At 37.4% G+C, this 14,838-nt stretch overlaps 1 protein-coding gene across 3 annotated transcripts in view; it reads left to right on the top strand.

The window, feature by feature from the left end:
* ELOVL6 (ELOVL fatty acid elongase 6) overlaps positions 1-14,838 on the top strand; it is a 64,747-nt gene continuing 49,909 nt past the window's right edge. For all 3 annotated transcript variants that reach the window (XR_015697871.1, XR_015697872.1, XM_014073903.2), the window contains exon 1: positions 1-357. Coding sequence is in view for 1 of the 3 variants with exons in the window: in XM_014073903.2 (XP_013929378.1) it covers positions 269-357 (89 nt within the window). In the remaining 2 variants the exon portion in view is untranslated. The remainder of the gene's footprint in view (positions 358-14,838) is intronic.

Here is a 14,838-nt window from a genome sequence, read left to right as displayed (position 1 = left end):
CACCGCCCAGGTTAGATTGCAGAGACGAGGAGATCTCCAGACACGAGAGAGGGGAGGCTATATAGGAAGAGCAGAAAAGCAATGCTACGGCAAGCACAGGGCTGAAAGGGAGAAGGACGCCAGAAGAGGAGACACCTGGCGAGACGCTCCGAAAGGAAGGGGGGGAAAAACCACCAAACCAAACGAGGCGGAAAAACAACAGGGTCTAATCGCAGGCTCGTGTCCTTTCTCCTAGGCGTAGCGAAGCGTCCTCTCCAAGACCGCTCCAATGAACATGTCAGTGTTGACTTTGCAGGAATACGAATTCGAGAAGCAGTTCAACGAGAATGAAGCGATTCAATGGATGCAAGAAAACTGGTAAGTGATGCGGGAGGCTCGCGCGCCGGGTCGGCCCGCTCCTTGCCGCCACGGGGCTCGTGCCTCTCCCGAGCCGAGGCGGTGGTGCCCGTCTGCGTCTGGCGATCTCCACGGCATGGATTATTAAAAGGGAGCGGAGGGAGGGAGGAAGGGAGACCGGCGGCGGCGGCGGCGGCGGGGGTGGGGTGGGGGTGGAGGTCAGTAAAATCCGAGAACCACGGAGTGACCGGGAGCGAAGGGTGAGAGCTCCGTTCCCGGCGCGCCTCTGATGCGTACGTGGATATATGGATACATGGTTTAGGGGGTACCCTGATTTGTTGTTGGGGAGGGTCTGCACATCGCGGGGAGAAGCGGGGAGAGGGGGAAGGTCATGTTTTTTGCGTGGCTGACTCTGAAAAGGAACATACCATTGCCGGGGAACTAGCCTCCTGGATTCCCCCCCTTCCTCCTCCGGTGCAGAATAAATTATATAATATACTATATTTCCAAGTGATGGATTCAGTAGGCTTCTTTCTGCCGTTTTTTTTTGTTGTTGTTGTTGTTTTGGGGGGCTCGAGCCTTTGATCTTCCTCCCCTACCACGCGGAGTACCGTGCCCTGGTCTTAAAACTCTTGTCGGCACTACTAGTAGTCCCCTTGCCCTCCCCGGCCACTATTTCCGCCCCCCTAACCCATTGGCGGGCATGTTTGCTCTCCACCCACTCCTGGGCTCTATGGAGAGCCCATAAAAATTGATTTATCGGGCGAATATAAAAGGCTCTGTCGGGGGAGGGTTCAGGGATGGATGGGGAGGAACCGAAGAGTGCCCGAAGCTCAAAGAGGGCCGGGAAGTTAACAGTAGTGTAGCCCATCCTCGGCGCGTCCTTAAAGTTACCCATAGTAAAGACGTTGCCCTAATAATTCATGCCCTCCTGTCAGGGGTGCTTTGGAAAGTTATTTATTTCATCGTCAACATCCTGTGGCGAGCTCAAATCGTGCCTTTTATTGTGTTTATTGTGATTCTTCCTTCTCCCCACCGCCATCTGATTTAAGACAGAAACCTGTGCGGCTTGGAATGACCTTGACTTAAGTATTTTATTTTTAAAAGCTGGGGCAACCTCTACGAGGCACAGTGGTTGAGAGAAGTACACTTCGATATGTCGGAAAACCTGAAGACATACAGGATTGCTAAGCTTAGTGGGATAACGTGGGGGGTGGGGGGGCGGTTTGGTCGTTCCAGGCTTCTCCTCTCAGCGGGCATCATCCCTTCACCAACCGGCGGCGGCTCGCTCGCTCAGACCGGCCCGCGAGGGCTCCCTGTATGTGCGCGCGCGCCTTTCTGAAACCAAACGCACGCCTCGAGTGGCGAATGAATGGCAGGCGGCGGCGGCGGCGGAGGAGAAGGGGAAGGAGGTGCGCGCCGGGAGCTTGGCGGGGCTTATGGCAAGCTCAGGTTCTTTTATCCCGGAAACTTGTACGTTTAATATTTCGGCGCATGTGCAGAGTGAGTCGAATCGCCGGCCGGTGCACAGTCTGCGTTGGAAGAAAAAGGCGGCAAACGTGTGGGGGGGGGGGGATAAAGGGCAGGACTTTTCGTGTGGGGGGGAGGTTGAGCCTCATTATATATTGCTTAAAGAACTGATAATTTAGGAAAGGAGGGAGAGCTTGGATACACGAGTGTCTCTTAGTCGTGAGTATCCGGGTTTTTATTTTTCCTTTCGGCGTGGCTTGTCCTCCACTACCACGGCCTCCCCCGCCTTCCTCGCTTTGCAACCTTGGCGTGAGGTCGGAGTTGTCCCTTGGACCACAAAGGGACAGTTTGAGGCTGTCTTGCACAACGGCTTCCTTCCCTCTTCCCCAGAGGCAGGTTGGCCTGCAGCTACCTTGAGCAGACAGAAAAACTTGGCCCAATGTGAATTTGGAATGGGCTGAAGAGGGAAGGCTGCCAGGTGCCCTAGAAAAGAAAAAGCGAGATAGTTCTTTTCCTTTCTTTCTTGGCTTACTTCTGCCCTTTCCTGCTAGCTTAAATAGGTAGACATTAGCTAATGTGGCTTTGGCACTCTAGGGGGGTCTGTTCGTGTTGACTGCACATCACATAGCTCCCGGAGTAGCACAAGCCAGTTCAGAAGAAATGCAAGAGCAACCTGCGGTTCCCCCAATAGAAATAAAAGGACCCACTTCAGTTTCAGTCTCCAGAGACGATTCTCTGCTTGGATTCTGTGGTTCTCCCCCCTCCTGCCCCAAATGAAAAGGGGGAATCATAGACAAAGTGACTGATGAAGAACTGGACTGGGTTCTGCTTCAGAATTCTGCCCATCTTCTCTTGTCTGGTCCATCACCCATATCCCATTTTGCCCCCACCCGATTAAAATTCTATTAAACAAAAGAAAATGCTGTATAGAAAGACTGAGGCGTGGTTTAGTACAGTGATTAAGGCATCAGGCTAGAAACTGGGAGACTGAAGTCTAGACCTGCCTGAGGCACAAAGCCAACTGGGTGACCTGGGGACAGTCATTCTCTTCATGCCTAGGAAGAAGTCAGTGGCAAAACACTTCTGCAATCTTGCCAAGAAAATTGAAGCGAGGGTCCAGGCACTGCCTAGAACTCTGATTCAGAACACACATACCCTTTCTCCTCCCAAACCAGGCTAAACAGCCAAACAGGTGAGTTAAAACCAACCATCTGCTATAATGGGAAAAGAAAATGCTTGAAACTGTACAGGAAATTAGCCAATAAGCCTAAATAAGCCATTTTCCCTAACAAAATAAGGAAGGTTTGTTTCTTCTACTTTGTCAGAAGCCGGGTGTCAAAAACAGTATCATGGGGATGGATGGCTATGAAAGGAACTCAAGAAACCAACTGCTAACCCAGAAAACAAATGATAGGAAAGAAATGGCTAGGCTGGAAACTAGCTAGTGATCAGAAGACAGTTGGCTGATCTACACCTCCTAAAATCCCAACACATTTCTCTCCACAGCCAATACAGGTCACTTAACTTCAATGTAAGGAATGGCAAAGATTTTATACATTTTGAGACTGTTTTTGAGAAGCACTGAAATAAGGGGGAAGGGTATTACTTTTGTAATGTTTAGGCTAGTCTCACTGATGGCTGGGAATAAAACGGAAGCAACCTCATGAAAATAAGGGGGAAATTGATGAAACTGATCTTGTCAGGGCAAGACTGGCATGATTACAGTAAATGTAAGTAAAAATTATGCTAATGTGTTAGAAAAAAAATCCTTTTTTCCAAAGTTTTTTTCCTTACATAAGATCTGCTCTAGTCTGATCAATATGATCAATTCATATATTAAGCCATATTAGATTTTGTTTTGTTTGGGCTTAGTGTGTTGTATGAATGTTAGATTCATACATCACACTAAGCCCAAACTAAACAAAATCTGCAATTTATAAATCATGATTTATAATAGTGCATTATATTATCCAGGCAGCAATGTTTCAGTCAAAACATAATTAAAATCAGTTGACTGTGATATACAAACGCACTATAAGTTTTATATTTCCTTTTCCTCTGCTCACAATTTAACAACTGCCATTGACCTAATGGCTTGATTTGGACAATATGCCAAGAACAAGAAACAAACCACTTTTAAAACTAATAAACATAGCATATTAGAAAAAGTGGTTTTATGTCTCTTGATGTAACCATACACAAGTCAAGGTATATCGTTAAGTAAAAAGAATGCTTGATTAAAATTTGATAACTATAGAGCCTTGCACCATAATATACATTAATTTCTAAAATGTCACAAGACTTAGGTTTTTTTTCTTACATCACATTAACTAGTTAAAAAGCCTGTTGAGCTCCTCCCTTCTCTATTTTCTTCTGCCACCAAGAAACAAAAAAAACATCACTTTCTCTTACTAGTTCTGCCTACAAGATAAAAGATGACATTTCCTTTCTAGCACACACTATTTAGGTTTTTTTTTTTGAAGAGAAATAAATGTTGCATAAACATTGAAATAAATGTATGCTCATTTTTTATTCTGCAAACAATATGAATGCAATAATAATGACAAGAATTTAAAATGCGGTACAATTATAATATGAGAAGTTACAAAAAGTAATTATTCTAGAGAACTATACAAATTGTTCTGAGAACTACACAAAATTTTGAAATCACTTTTCTGTAATCTCATCTATGCAAGATAAGCTTGGTTACTCAGTGCATGAATCAAAGGATCTTTCTAAATATTAGGGAGTTGTATGTATTTTGGCATCCTCAAATGAGACTTTAATATTTAACTACAGGCCAGACCTATTACTTTATAGAGAGAATGGCTATTATGATAGGTTTAAATATCTGATTAGAGATCAGGGATAACCTTGAATGTGAATTGCACAAAAGGTACTTCTGAGTTGGAACATTTTACTTGTTTGCCTTTAATTTATATAAGAAGATAATCATGTCTTCCCCAGAAAATCCATGCAAGGAAAATGTCATTTTTTATTATTGCCAACAGATATTAAGAACAAAGGAATGCCATTCCATTGTCTCTACAACAATGTTTTTTCACAGTAGTGTCAATGTCTCTACTGTGAAGGTTTGGTTGTACTGTAACATAGGATTTTAGAAGCCTTTCACTTACCAGCCTGCCTTCATTGAGGACCTATATACTGCACAGGTCAGGAAGGCTGAGAAAATAGCTACAGACCCCTTTTATCCTGGACACAAACTGTTTCAATTCTTCCCCTCAGAATGCTGCTATAGACATTGCATACCAAAAGAACCAGACACAAAGATAAGTTTTTCCCCTAGTTCCATCATTCTGCTGAAAGTTAATTACCACAGTATTTATTATGTTTAAGGATATTTACTCATGTACTATGGCTGTACTACTATTATCCTTTTCATCTTTTCTACTACTTTGTTCTATTGTTATCTTACGATTATATATACTGAGAGCTATGCACCAGAGACAAATTTCTTGTGTGTTCAATCACAGTTGGCCGATAATTCTGTTCTATTCCTATTCCTATTCTACTCTATCCTACCCTGTTATTTCACTCACTGTGTTGGAACCAGACAGACTTTTGCTTTAGTGTGTGTATGCTACTGGACTTTGGTGTAGTGAATCTTCTTTGATAAACATAAAGCAGATTGTGTATATATTTTATTCTCTCTGTGTGTGCATGTTTAAAGGACACACAAAAATGCCATTAACTTTCCAGCCTACATAATGCAATGAACTTCCAATAAGTACCATTTTGTGTTCCAATGTTATCTCTAGAAAAATAGCTCTCTGTCATGTAGAATGTATGTTAGTGCATGGTCCAAAGTTACTAAGCAAACTTTTGTGAGGGGGGTGGATTTGAACGTTAGATTCCTTGAGATCAGAAATCTCAATTTCTGTGGCTGAATTACAATTGTAATCATAAGACTTTTTGTTTTACTTTACTTACAGTTTTGTTATTTCTTAGTTTTTTCCAATGACAGCAGAATTATTGCTGGCTAAACTTATGTTCAATTATCTTGGGAACTCAGTTAAAAGTTTATATATTGGGACAACCCAAATTATAGCTAATTAGAGAATTTCATTGCAACACAGCTACTGAGCAATGTATGTGGTATTGCAAAAATAATGTGTCAACATATAAATATCAGAATGACGGTGAAACATCCATCTTCAGTCACTACAAAAATGAATTTTAATCTTCTTAGTAGTATAACTTACCATTCTACATTTTCACCTAGACTATATTGTGAATATTTAGTAAGTTTTAACTTCTAAGGACTATATAGCTCTTATTTCTATTTCTTCAGCTATAATATCAGGATTAATTTATCTGAAAGAGATTTATTTTTAAAAAATTTCCGGAATGCTCTATGAAAAAGTGAAATACAGAATATGGTGCATTGCACAGTCATAATTATATATTTCACAACCCTAATTATAGTATCTCTGGAGTATGCTAATTTGTTGCAGAATGTTACCTGCTGGATATCTCACGCAGTAATGTTCATCACATGCTGTTCAATTTTATAGGGGAATTAGCTGTGTTAGCTTTAATGTTAGATAACTACATATTGGTGTCACATTTGTAAGACTGTATTTTGTGAATGAACTGGAGTGAAATGCCAGTTCCACTCATGTTTAACTGCATATTGTTTCAGAAAATTCTGGAGAAGGTTACAAATGCTTTGGATGTACTTCTCTTGAATATGTAAAAGTTTGCTCATATGTAATTATATTATTGGCTCATCTACTTTTATCTTACCTGTAGTAAGTTGGCAGTGGATATCTAGATTTTTTTTAAAAAAAGGTATTTAATCATGTTTTAGTTCTACTTGGACTGTAACTGGGGCTTGTTCAATGAAACCATTCTACTTTCTAACTAAATTACAGCTTTTCCAATAAAATATTGCTTCTTTGTAGGCGATCCTCAGCTGGTTGATTCTAGCGACTCTCTTATATGTTTTTAGTTTTTAGTTTCAGCTTTGTTAAGCTGTATAACAGATAAGAGCAACATCTATGCTCTTATAGATTCTTTTTTTAATAAGTCATTCTCCTGACTTTCATTGCAATGAAAGCACTATAGAACTAAGTAGATATGAGAGTCAATAAATGTAAATGACTGTAGATTTGGGGAGGAAGGGAGAGAGAGAAAAAGAAATAAGAAAGAAAGAAAAAGAAAGAGAAAAGAGCTGTAAGGCTATTTTAAACATTTTCTCCTATGATGGCTTGTCAGTTTCTAAAAGGCAAATTCAAGTTGCCAGGTGATCATCTCAAAACTGCAATATAATAAGAAACGTCAACTGAGAAAAGATACAGTATTGATAAGAATATAGAATAAGAAAGGAAACTTCAAATCTTTTTCTTTGCAGTCTTTATACATCTACACTCATAGCTTTATGATGCTTTAAAAATTATTTCCTCAAAATAATTGCACAGCATTTGAGCAACATTTAGTCTTGAGATTCAAACATCCATCAATATATACTATATTGCCAAAAGTATTCGCTCACCATCCAAATAATCAGAATCAGTTGTGAGTGAATACTTTTGGCAATATAGTGTATCTATTACATTTTTTTCCTTTTCCTGACACACAACATACCTATTTTTCTTTCATTTCTTGACACACAACATATCTATTTTATTTATTTATTTCATTCATCTACACTGTTTACTCTTATGTTCCACATTGCAATCTTCCACATACCTTCGTCATTATCAAATGGGCCCATTTGTCATGGGCTTTGGTCAGATAAGTAATGTCACATAATGTCTGTTAGCAATATAGGGTATCCTATAGATCTGGGTTGAAGGGGTGTGGTGGCCTAACGGTTAAGATGCTGGGTTGTCAATGGAACATTGGCAGTCTGGGACCTACATACCAGATGACGGGATGAGCTCCTGGTCTTGCGCTAAGCTAGCAGTTTAAAAACATGCAAAACCAAGTAGATAAATAGATACCGCTGTGGTAGGAAGGTAGCAACGTTCAATGCCCCTCAACATATTCTGTTGGCCACATGACTTTGGAAAGGATCTTCGGACAATATTAGCTCCCTTAGCTAAGAAATGGAGATGAGTGCCAACCCCTAGAGTTAGACAACTGGGCAGAGAAAATCTTTTACTTTTTTTTAATATAGACTAGGTTACAAGTCAAATTTTTTATTGTGCTACATGTTGCATTCCATTGTAATTACAGATGCAATGCTAGTTATTGGATATTATTTAGTCAGTTTTGTTACAAGGAAAAGGCAAAGTCAAGTTTGTCCCAAGCATTTTCATGTTATACTATGTTCTCTAATAAGAGACGTTTCTGTAAATCAACAAACTGTTACCCGTATTCTTCCAATTTTGAGGTACATGCAGTATAATGATACACATTCTGTGGTGATTACTAAGTACATTTTAATCAAATACTACAAAGAAGTCCACAAAAACTAATGAGGTTTTTTTTTGTAATAGATTTTGGAAGCTGATAAAGGAGAAATGGGAATTGAATTTCTGTGTGGCTTCATTTCTATGCTGAATGAAGAGAACAGAAATGTCTTTCAGCTAAGCAGCTTATTTACATGTATTGACTCTTGTGAACTCCCTATTCATCTACAATATAACTAACAAGTAGTGTTTAGCTAGCTGGGATCCTTTTTAAGAATGCTACATTTCACTCTAGTCTGCTATAGAATAATTCTATACCTGTACCTGATATAAAACATTTCAACATGAGAGTCTTCTACATTTAACAGAATATATTTAAGTAACTATTGCTACACTGTTGTTGTTATACCTGGTTATGAAATGGGATGACAAAACAAATTTAGTGCATAAATACATTTGAAATGTAGTTTGTATCCTCAAGCAAAACCAACTATTTACATGAAAGAGTGTTGTAACTAAATTGCTAGATTTATAGTTTAAAATGCAGAAGCGATTTTAAGATATAGCAAATTTATTTCACTTTTGTAATAATTAGATCTGCTGTGTGATACTACCAAGTTTTATGAATTGTCAACTGTATCAGTAGAAAATCAGTAAGATGAAGCAACTACTCAATTTCTGATTAAAACTGTGCTTCCAGTTAATCAAATGACAGATTAAATAATCCCCCCTCTCCTATAAAAATTGTTAGGAGCTGCTGCATATCTTTTTTAAAAGTATATCTCCATATACATACTTACAAAGAAAATTGTCCTACTAAAATTATACTATATGCACATCTAAACACAAAATAAATACCTCTATAGGACATTATTTTCAGTTACATGCAAATTGGTGCATGTGTAATAATCTTTTTTTTTAAAGGAACATTTGGATACATTTGAACAGAGGTATGTATATAAGCATTACATACATTAACTTTCAGGGAATTCTTTCTCAGTAGTTTAATCTACTGAAGTGTTATGTATCAATTGCAAACGCCCTGTGTGTTTTAGAAGATTGGAGAGATTTCTTTCATGTTATCTGTGCATTTTGTGAGGTGCACATCAGGACTATGCAATTTAACAGTACACATTCTATTCAGGTTTGTTTGCCTAAATCTATCTATATTTCCATTTAGGAACCATTTGTTACGCTCTCTTAAGGAACCTAAGATACTATTGGGTTCTAAAATTCACAAATCATGGGCTAATTGCATTGTGATTGGCTATACACATATATTCTGTTGGGAGAGTTTTGAAGTTTCAAAATCTTGTCAATTTGTATTTTGTGATTTTTTTTTCATTTTTTTCAATCTGGAACTTAGTTCATCTAATTGCTTTATCATGTTCAAAATTTTGTTTGAAGTTCACTTAGTATGTAATATTGGATGCAGGAATGTCTAGTATATATTTTCTACATCTTTTAGTACAAAGAACTATTTTTAAACTGCATTACATTACAGAAATGTAAACACATTTGGGTACTATGCATTAACATTTTTGTGCATATTTTTCATTTGGTGAATTGCAACATTTAAAAAAAAGAATTTTGAGGGATAATTGTGTTTGCGTTGATTAAATATTGATTAAAAGTGCAAAATTAGCTAAATGAATCTCTGTCCTCAAAGTCTACAGTGGTTTCTCACATTGTGACCTTTGGATCAATAGTGCTCAGCAAAGATCCATCAGGGCACCAGAAATGATTTCATTGATCTGTACAAGTGATCATTCAAGTAGCAATATAAGTACTAGAATTCAGAAAACCGATAGTAATGAAAAGGTCTCAAGTGAAGTTACTGACTTCCAATCCACATGTGCTAAGCAGAATTGTGATTTCACCCAAGCAAACCCAAAAGGAAATTTGTGAAATAGAAAATAGAGCAATATACAGTATATATAAGAATGGGATCTCATTCAGCTAAGATTTATCCAGATTTCTATTAAAACCCTTCTGACCAGCAAAGTGGTGCTACTAGATGTTATTATTATGGCATGGGATACATAAAGCAATGCAAGTGATGCATAAGTAATTTTAATTAAATATTTGATCTAACATTTAATTTAAAAGGGTCTTTAAAATGTAGGTAATGGGTAAGTATATACAAATTCAAATACAATTATTACTTATTTACTGCAAAAAATGAACTCCCATGCTCTAAAGGGGGGGGGGTAGAGATTTTTTCCCTGCATATTTTGAATAGTTAACAGTGCAAAATTGCAGAAATTTAAACAAATACTGCTTTGAGGAAATGTAACTTCATCTGAGACATAGAATTTCCTACTGTTGGAGAAATAAGATATCCCGAAAGAGCTTCGTGCTGCATGGCTGATTTATGTTGGAATTAGATATAAATTACTAGAGGTGATAGTAAAATTTAGCCCAAAATTTGCATTGCTAAGGAAGCCAGTTGTGGAGTTTTGCCTCATAATCTTTTTTGCCAGGTTGTTAAATGAATTGTTGCAAATGTTAAGTGAATCATGCAGTCATTAAGTGAATCTGGCTTCTCTCATTGACTTTGCTTGTTGGAAGCCAGTTGCGGAAGTTAGAGATGTGATCACATGAATCTAGGACAGCTCATCTGTCATAAATGCATACCAGTTGCCAATGTCTGAATTTTGATCGCAGACCATGGGAATGTTGGTCGTAAGTGTGAATACTAGTCATGTCACTTTTCAGTTCCATTTTAACCTCAAATGGTCACTAAACAAATGGTTGTAAGTCGAGAACCTCCTGTAGTTGGTGAAATATTATTAAACTGTGAAATATACCCACATTAATCATTTGCTTCTCTTGAGCAGGAAGGATATATTGTTTGGCAACTCCTTTCTGACTTGGTATATTCTGGTTGGTTCCCATTCTGATATTTGATGTAATCTACCAACTTTAAATTTCTTGGCACAATGCTACATTTCACTTTTACCAACTGCTTGTATTTCAGCTCTATCAAAGTAGAATGATGATGATGATGATGTAGAGAAAATCAGATTCTCCTACCCTTCCAGAGGAATTAGAATACTATTCCCATACCAATTTACAAAGTAAACCACAACAGGAAAGGATCTGGTTCTGGAAAACTAGGAAAGATTATAAATCTGAGGCTCTCTTCTTCCACAAAACCATTGACTGAAACTGCTTGCTCAGAAAGGTAAATCACTGTAAAACAGAGCTCCAATCCTCACCAGCAGGCCAGAAATAAACCATCATTGGTAGCACTGAAGGCTGCTGTGAAGTTTAAAAGACCAGGAAGGTGCATTCCCTTCATCCAACTCTCAGTGAAGGAGTTGGGATCGTTTTCTATGATTTTTTCATTCATTTATTTATGAATGAAATAATTTTCATTCAACAATTTATATTCCTGCCCAAATCACAGTGACTCTGGATAGTTTATTGAAATAAACCCTCAGTACAAAACCCAATAAACCCCTACCCCAGGCTTTCCACCACTAATTATTCATTATGTTGTGTTAAGCTATTAAAAGTTATAGTCAAAACCTCTGGAAGCCACCTGGACTTCTCACTATATTGTAGTACTACTTATTTGTTTAAAAGGATGCAGAAGAAAAATTCTGTATGAAGGGATAAAACATTATTCCCATCACAACTCCTAGTATGCCAGTTGTGACATAAAAGGGAGGAAATGTTTGAGGCACAATGGCATTTACCTCAGCCCCACAGTAAATGTAGCTCCCAGTAGATTACTCTCAAGGGAATACAATTCTATACAAAAAGTTTTCTACCATCTAAGGAAATTGAAGCCTAATCCTTTCATTATGTACTCTTTGCAAAGTACAAGAATTGCACACCAGCAGAGATTGAAAGGAAAATCTCAGAGATTATAAAAGTAGTAACTATTTTGGCAGGGGAAAATTGCAAGCTCAGTATTGCATAACAGGAGAGTAACTGCCTCATAGACTTAAATTTATAGTAAGATGTTGTTCCAATTTTTTCAGTTTTAAATACTTTTCCTGGATCAGAAGCAACTGTTTTGAATCTCTATTTCAAATGCACAAAAACCCCTCATTTTTAATTAAACATTCTTTAATTAAACATTCTTTAATTAAACATTCACAACTCTTCTGGAGCACTAATTCAATGGCAAAAGAGTTGCATGGTTTGCCAGAATGTGTTTTAAAATCATGCTTCTGAGCCAATATTTCATTCAGCTGCACACAACTAGTTTAGTTTAAACTGACACTGTCTATATTGGCTGTCAGAGTGAAAGAGTTCTAAAAGCTGATGTTCCTAACTTGCAGCTGCATTTTTGGGAAATTGCAATTTAAAGAGAGAGAGAAAAAAAAACACTCCAACGAACATGCCATAACACCCCATTTCCTCTTTGCTTTGATTTGCATAGCCTGCTGGGCTAGCAGCATTGAAAGACAGTCACTGTCCTTGTGAGCGCTCAGCCAATAGTGTTCACCTTCTGATGTCTGCTGATAGGGAACACACCAATAGGAATTTGGGAGGGTTGTGCTGACTCTTCGAGAATATAAGGTTCATAACATTAGAAGAGTTGGCTTTTTGTTTGGTGTGTGAGAGAGAGTGTGTGTGTGTGCGCGTGAGAGAGTGTGTGAAATTCCATCAAAACTCAAGAAATCTTTTCTTAGAATCACACACAATGCATCACAGCATGACTTTTGTTAGTCTTTTTTTAAAGCTTCCTTGCAGAGTGGTCTTTTCTGACAGCTCTGAAATAGGCTTTCATTTTATGTTTTGGGCAAAATTAGAGGGACTGAGAACAAAACCTCTTTATGTATGCACATGTTTTAAGTAAATAAACCACACATCATGTTTTTCTCAGAAAAAGCTATTTTTTAGTGTCATCAAAAAGAAATTGCTTTTAAGTGCCTGAAATATTTATTTCAGTAGCTGAGCCTAATCTAGGATACAAATATTGTACATGATAATGTTAAAGAAAATTATGGAACATAATAGAGTCCTGTAACATTTAGTTCTAAACCTTATGATGTATGTGGGGCTGTTTAAAATATAAGTACAACTGAAATATACTACTGTAAGGATCACTTTAATAGGGGGTATAAATATTAAAAAGAAGACAATTTAATTCATTGTATATGCGTAGATGGGAAATAACACAACCAATTAGATGTTTTATGAAATATTCAAGTCCTTTTTTTCTATGCAGCATAAAGCAATCTTTTATATTCTTCCATTCTGGGCTGTTAGCAGAAATATCAGAAATATGTACATAGAAAGGAAAGTTAAAACAAGTTGCCAGAAAAATAATTTTTTCTAAAAGCAGCAAAATAAATGATTAGTATTATATGGGAGGAATATGGTTTTCTTTATTTTAGCTGTATAATCAGATGACAACCCATCAAATATATAAATTAGGACAATTTGAAGAGGGATTTAATTTATTGTGCTATTTTATTTTTTTACCTTATACTCAGAACAACTCACCACATCAGAATGAAATGTTTTCCAATTGATATTTTGATATTATTATTTTATTTGCAGATTAATTGTGGGGCTAGGAGTTGCATTGATGTTTCTTCCAAAAAGAAACAATTCTCTTATATAGAAGTAAATGTGAACGATAAAAAGTGATTTGCAAAGTATTTATTCCAAGTTCAGAACTTGGAAGACAACAATAATGTGATCAGAATTTCTCCAAAATAAATATTTTTAAAAAAATATTGATCAAATGTATATGGCAATATCTGTAAAAGGCACTTCAGATTCTCTGTGAATACAATGAAACATATGACATAGGACCTGAATTTAGCATAGAGAGCCTCAGATTTTCTGCTGTTTTACTAAAGGCAAGCCAGGGATATTTTATGATTGTGTATTTCTAAGCATTTGTGTTTTGTTTTGTTGCTGTCAGGTCAGTCTTGACTCCTGGCAGCTGCCTAGACCAGACAAGTTTTCTTTGCAAGATTTTTTGAAGTGACCTGCCATTGCGTTCTTCCCACGGCTGAAAGAAAATGACTGTCCCAAGTCACCCACCTGGCTTTGCCCCTTAGGATGTCCTGATTTATAACCTGGTACTTTAAATCAAGATTTTTCAACCTTGGCAACTTTCAGATGTATGGATTTCATCTTTCAAGGTTGAGAAATACTGCCTTAAACCACTTCACCAAAGTGGCTCCTACTTCTGAGCATACATACTGATGCAAAAGAGAATGCAAAAAAGAATATGAGGGATATATTTTGAATATTTTTAGAATATCGCTTTCTGAATCTATGAGCAAGAAGGGCACATCCTGGATTTCCCAGCTTACTTTCTTCTTTCTTTGTCTGTTCTCAGATGCTAATTTTCTGTTCATTTTCTGTTTTCTGCTATATGTTAATATGACCGTTATTTAAATAATTGATTACTATGACTAGATGTCAACTGTAGCTTGAGATTAGTTCTAAATGTCACTGCCTGGTTTCAGTTACTTTGGTTAAATATGATTAGAGGAATATAAAAGTTAAGGTAGTAGTTGGCCCATAGAAAAAATAGTACAAAGTTTGTGACCTTGTGATACATTTTTTGACATACAAATCTGAAGGAGTCCTTGAAATGAACCTTCAGATTTTTTCCTCTTGTTTTGGCTAATCATTTCCTACTACATGATGTAGTTATGAGGATTAACTTAAATGT

The sequence above is a fragment of the Thamnophis sirtalis genome, unplaced genomic scaffold (assembly GCF_051295495.1).
Source record: "Thamnophis sirtalis isolate CommonGarterSnake01/CBP01778 unplaced genomic scaffold, rThaSir2_p1.2 scaffold_10, whole genome shotgun sequence".
NCBI classification, from domain to species: Eukaryota; Metazoa; Chordata; class Lepidosauria; order Squamata; family Natricidae; genus Thamnophis; species Thamnophis sirtalis.
Note: the sequence above shows the minus strand (reverse complement) of the source record. Positions and strands in the feature narration are given on the sequence as shown.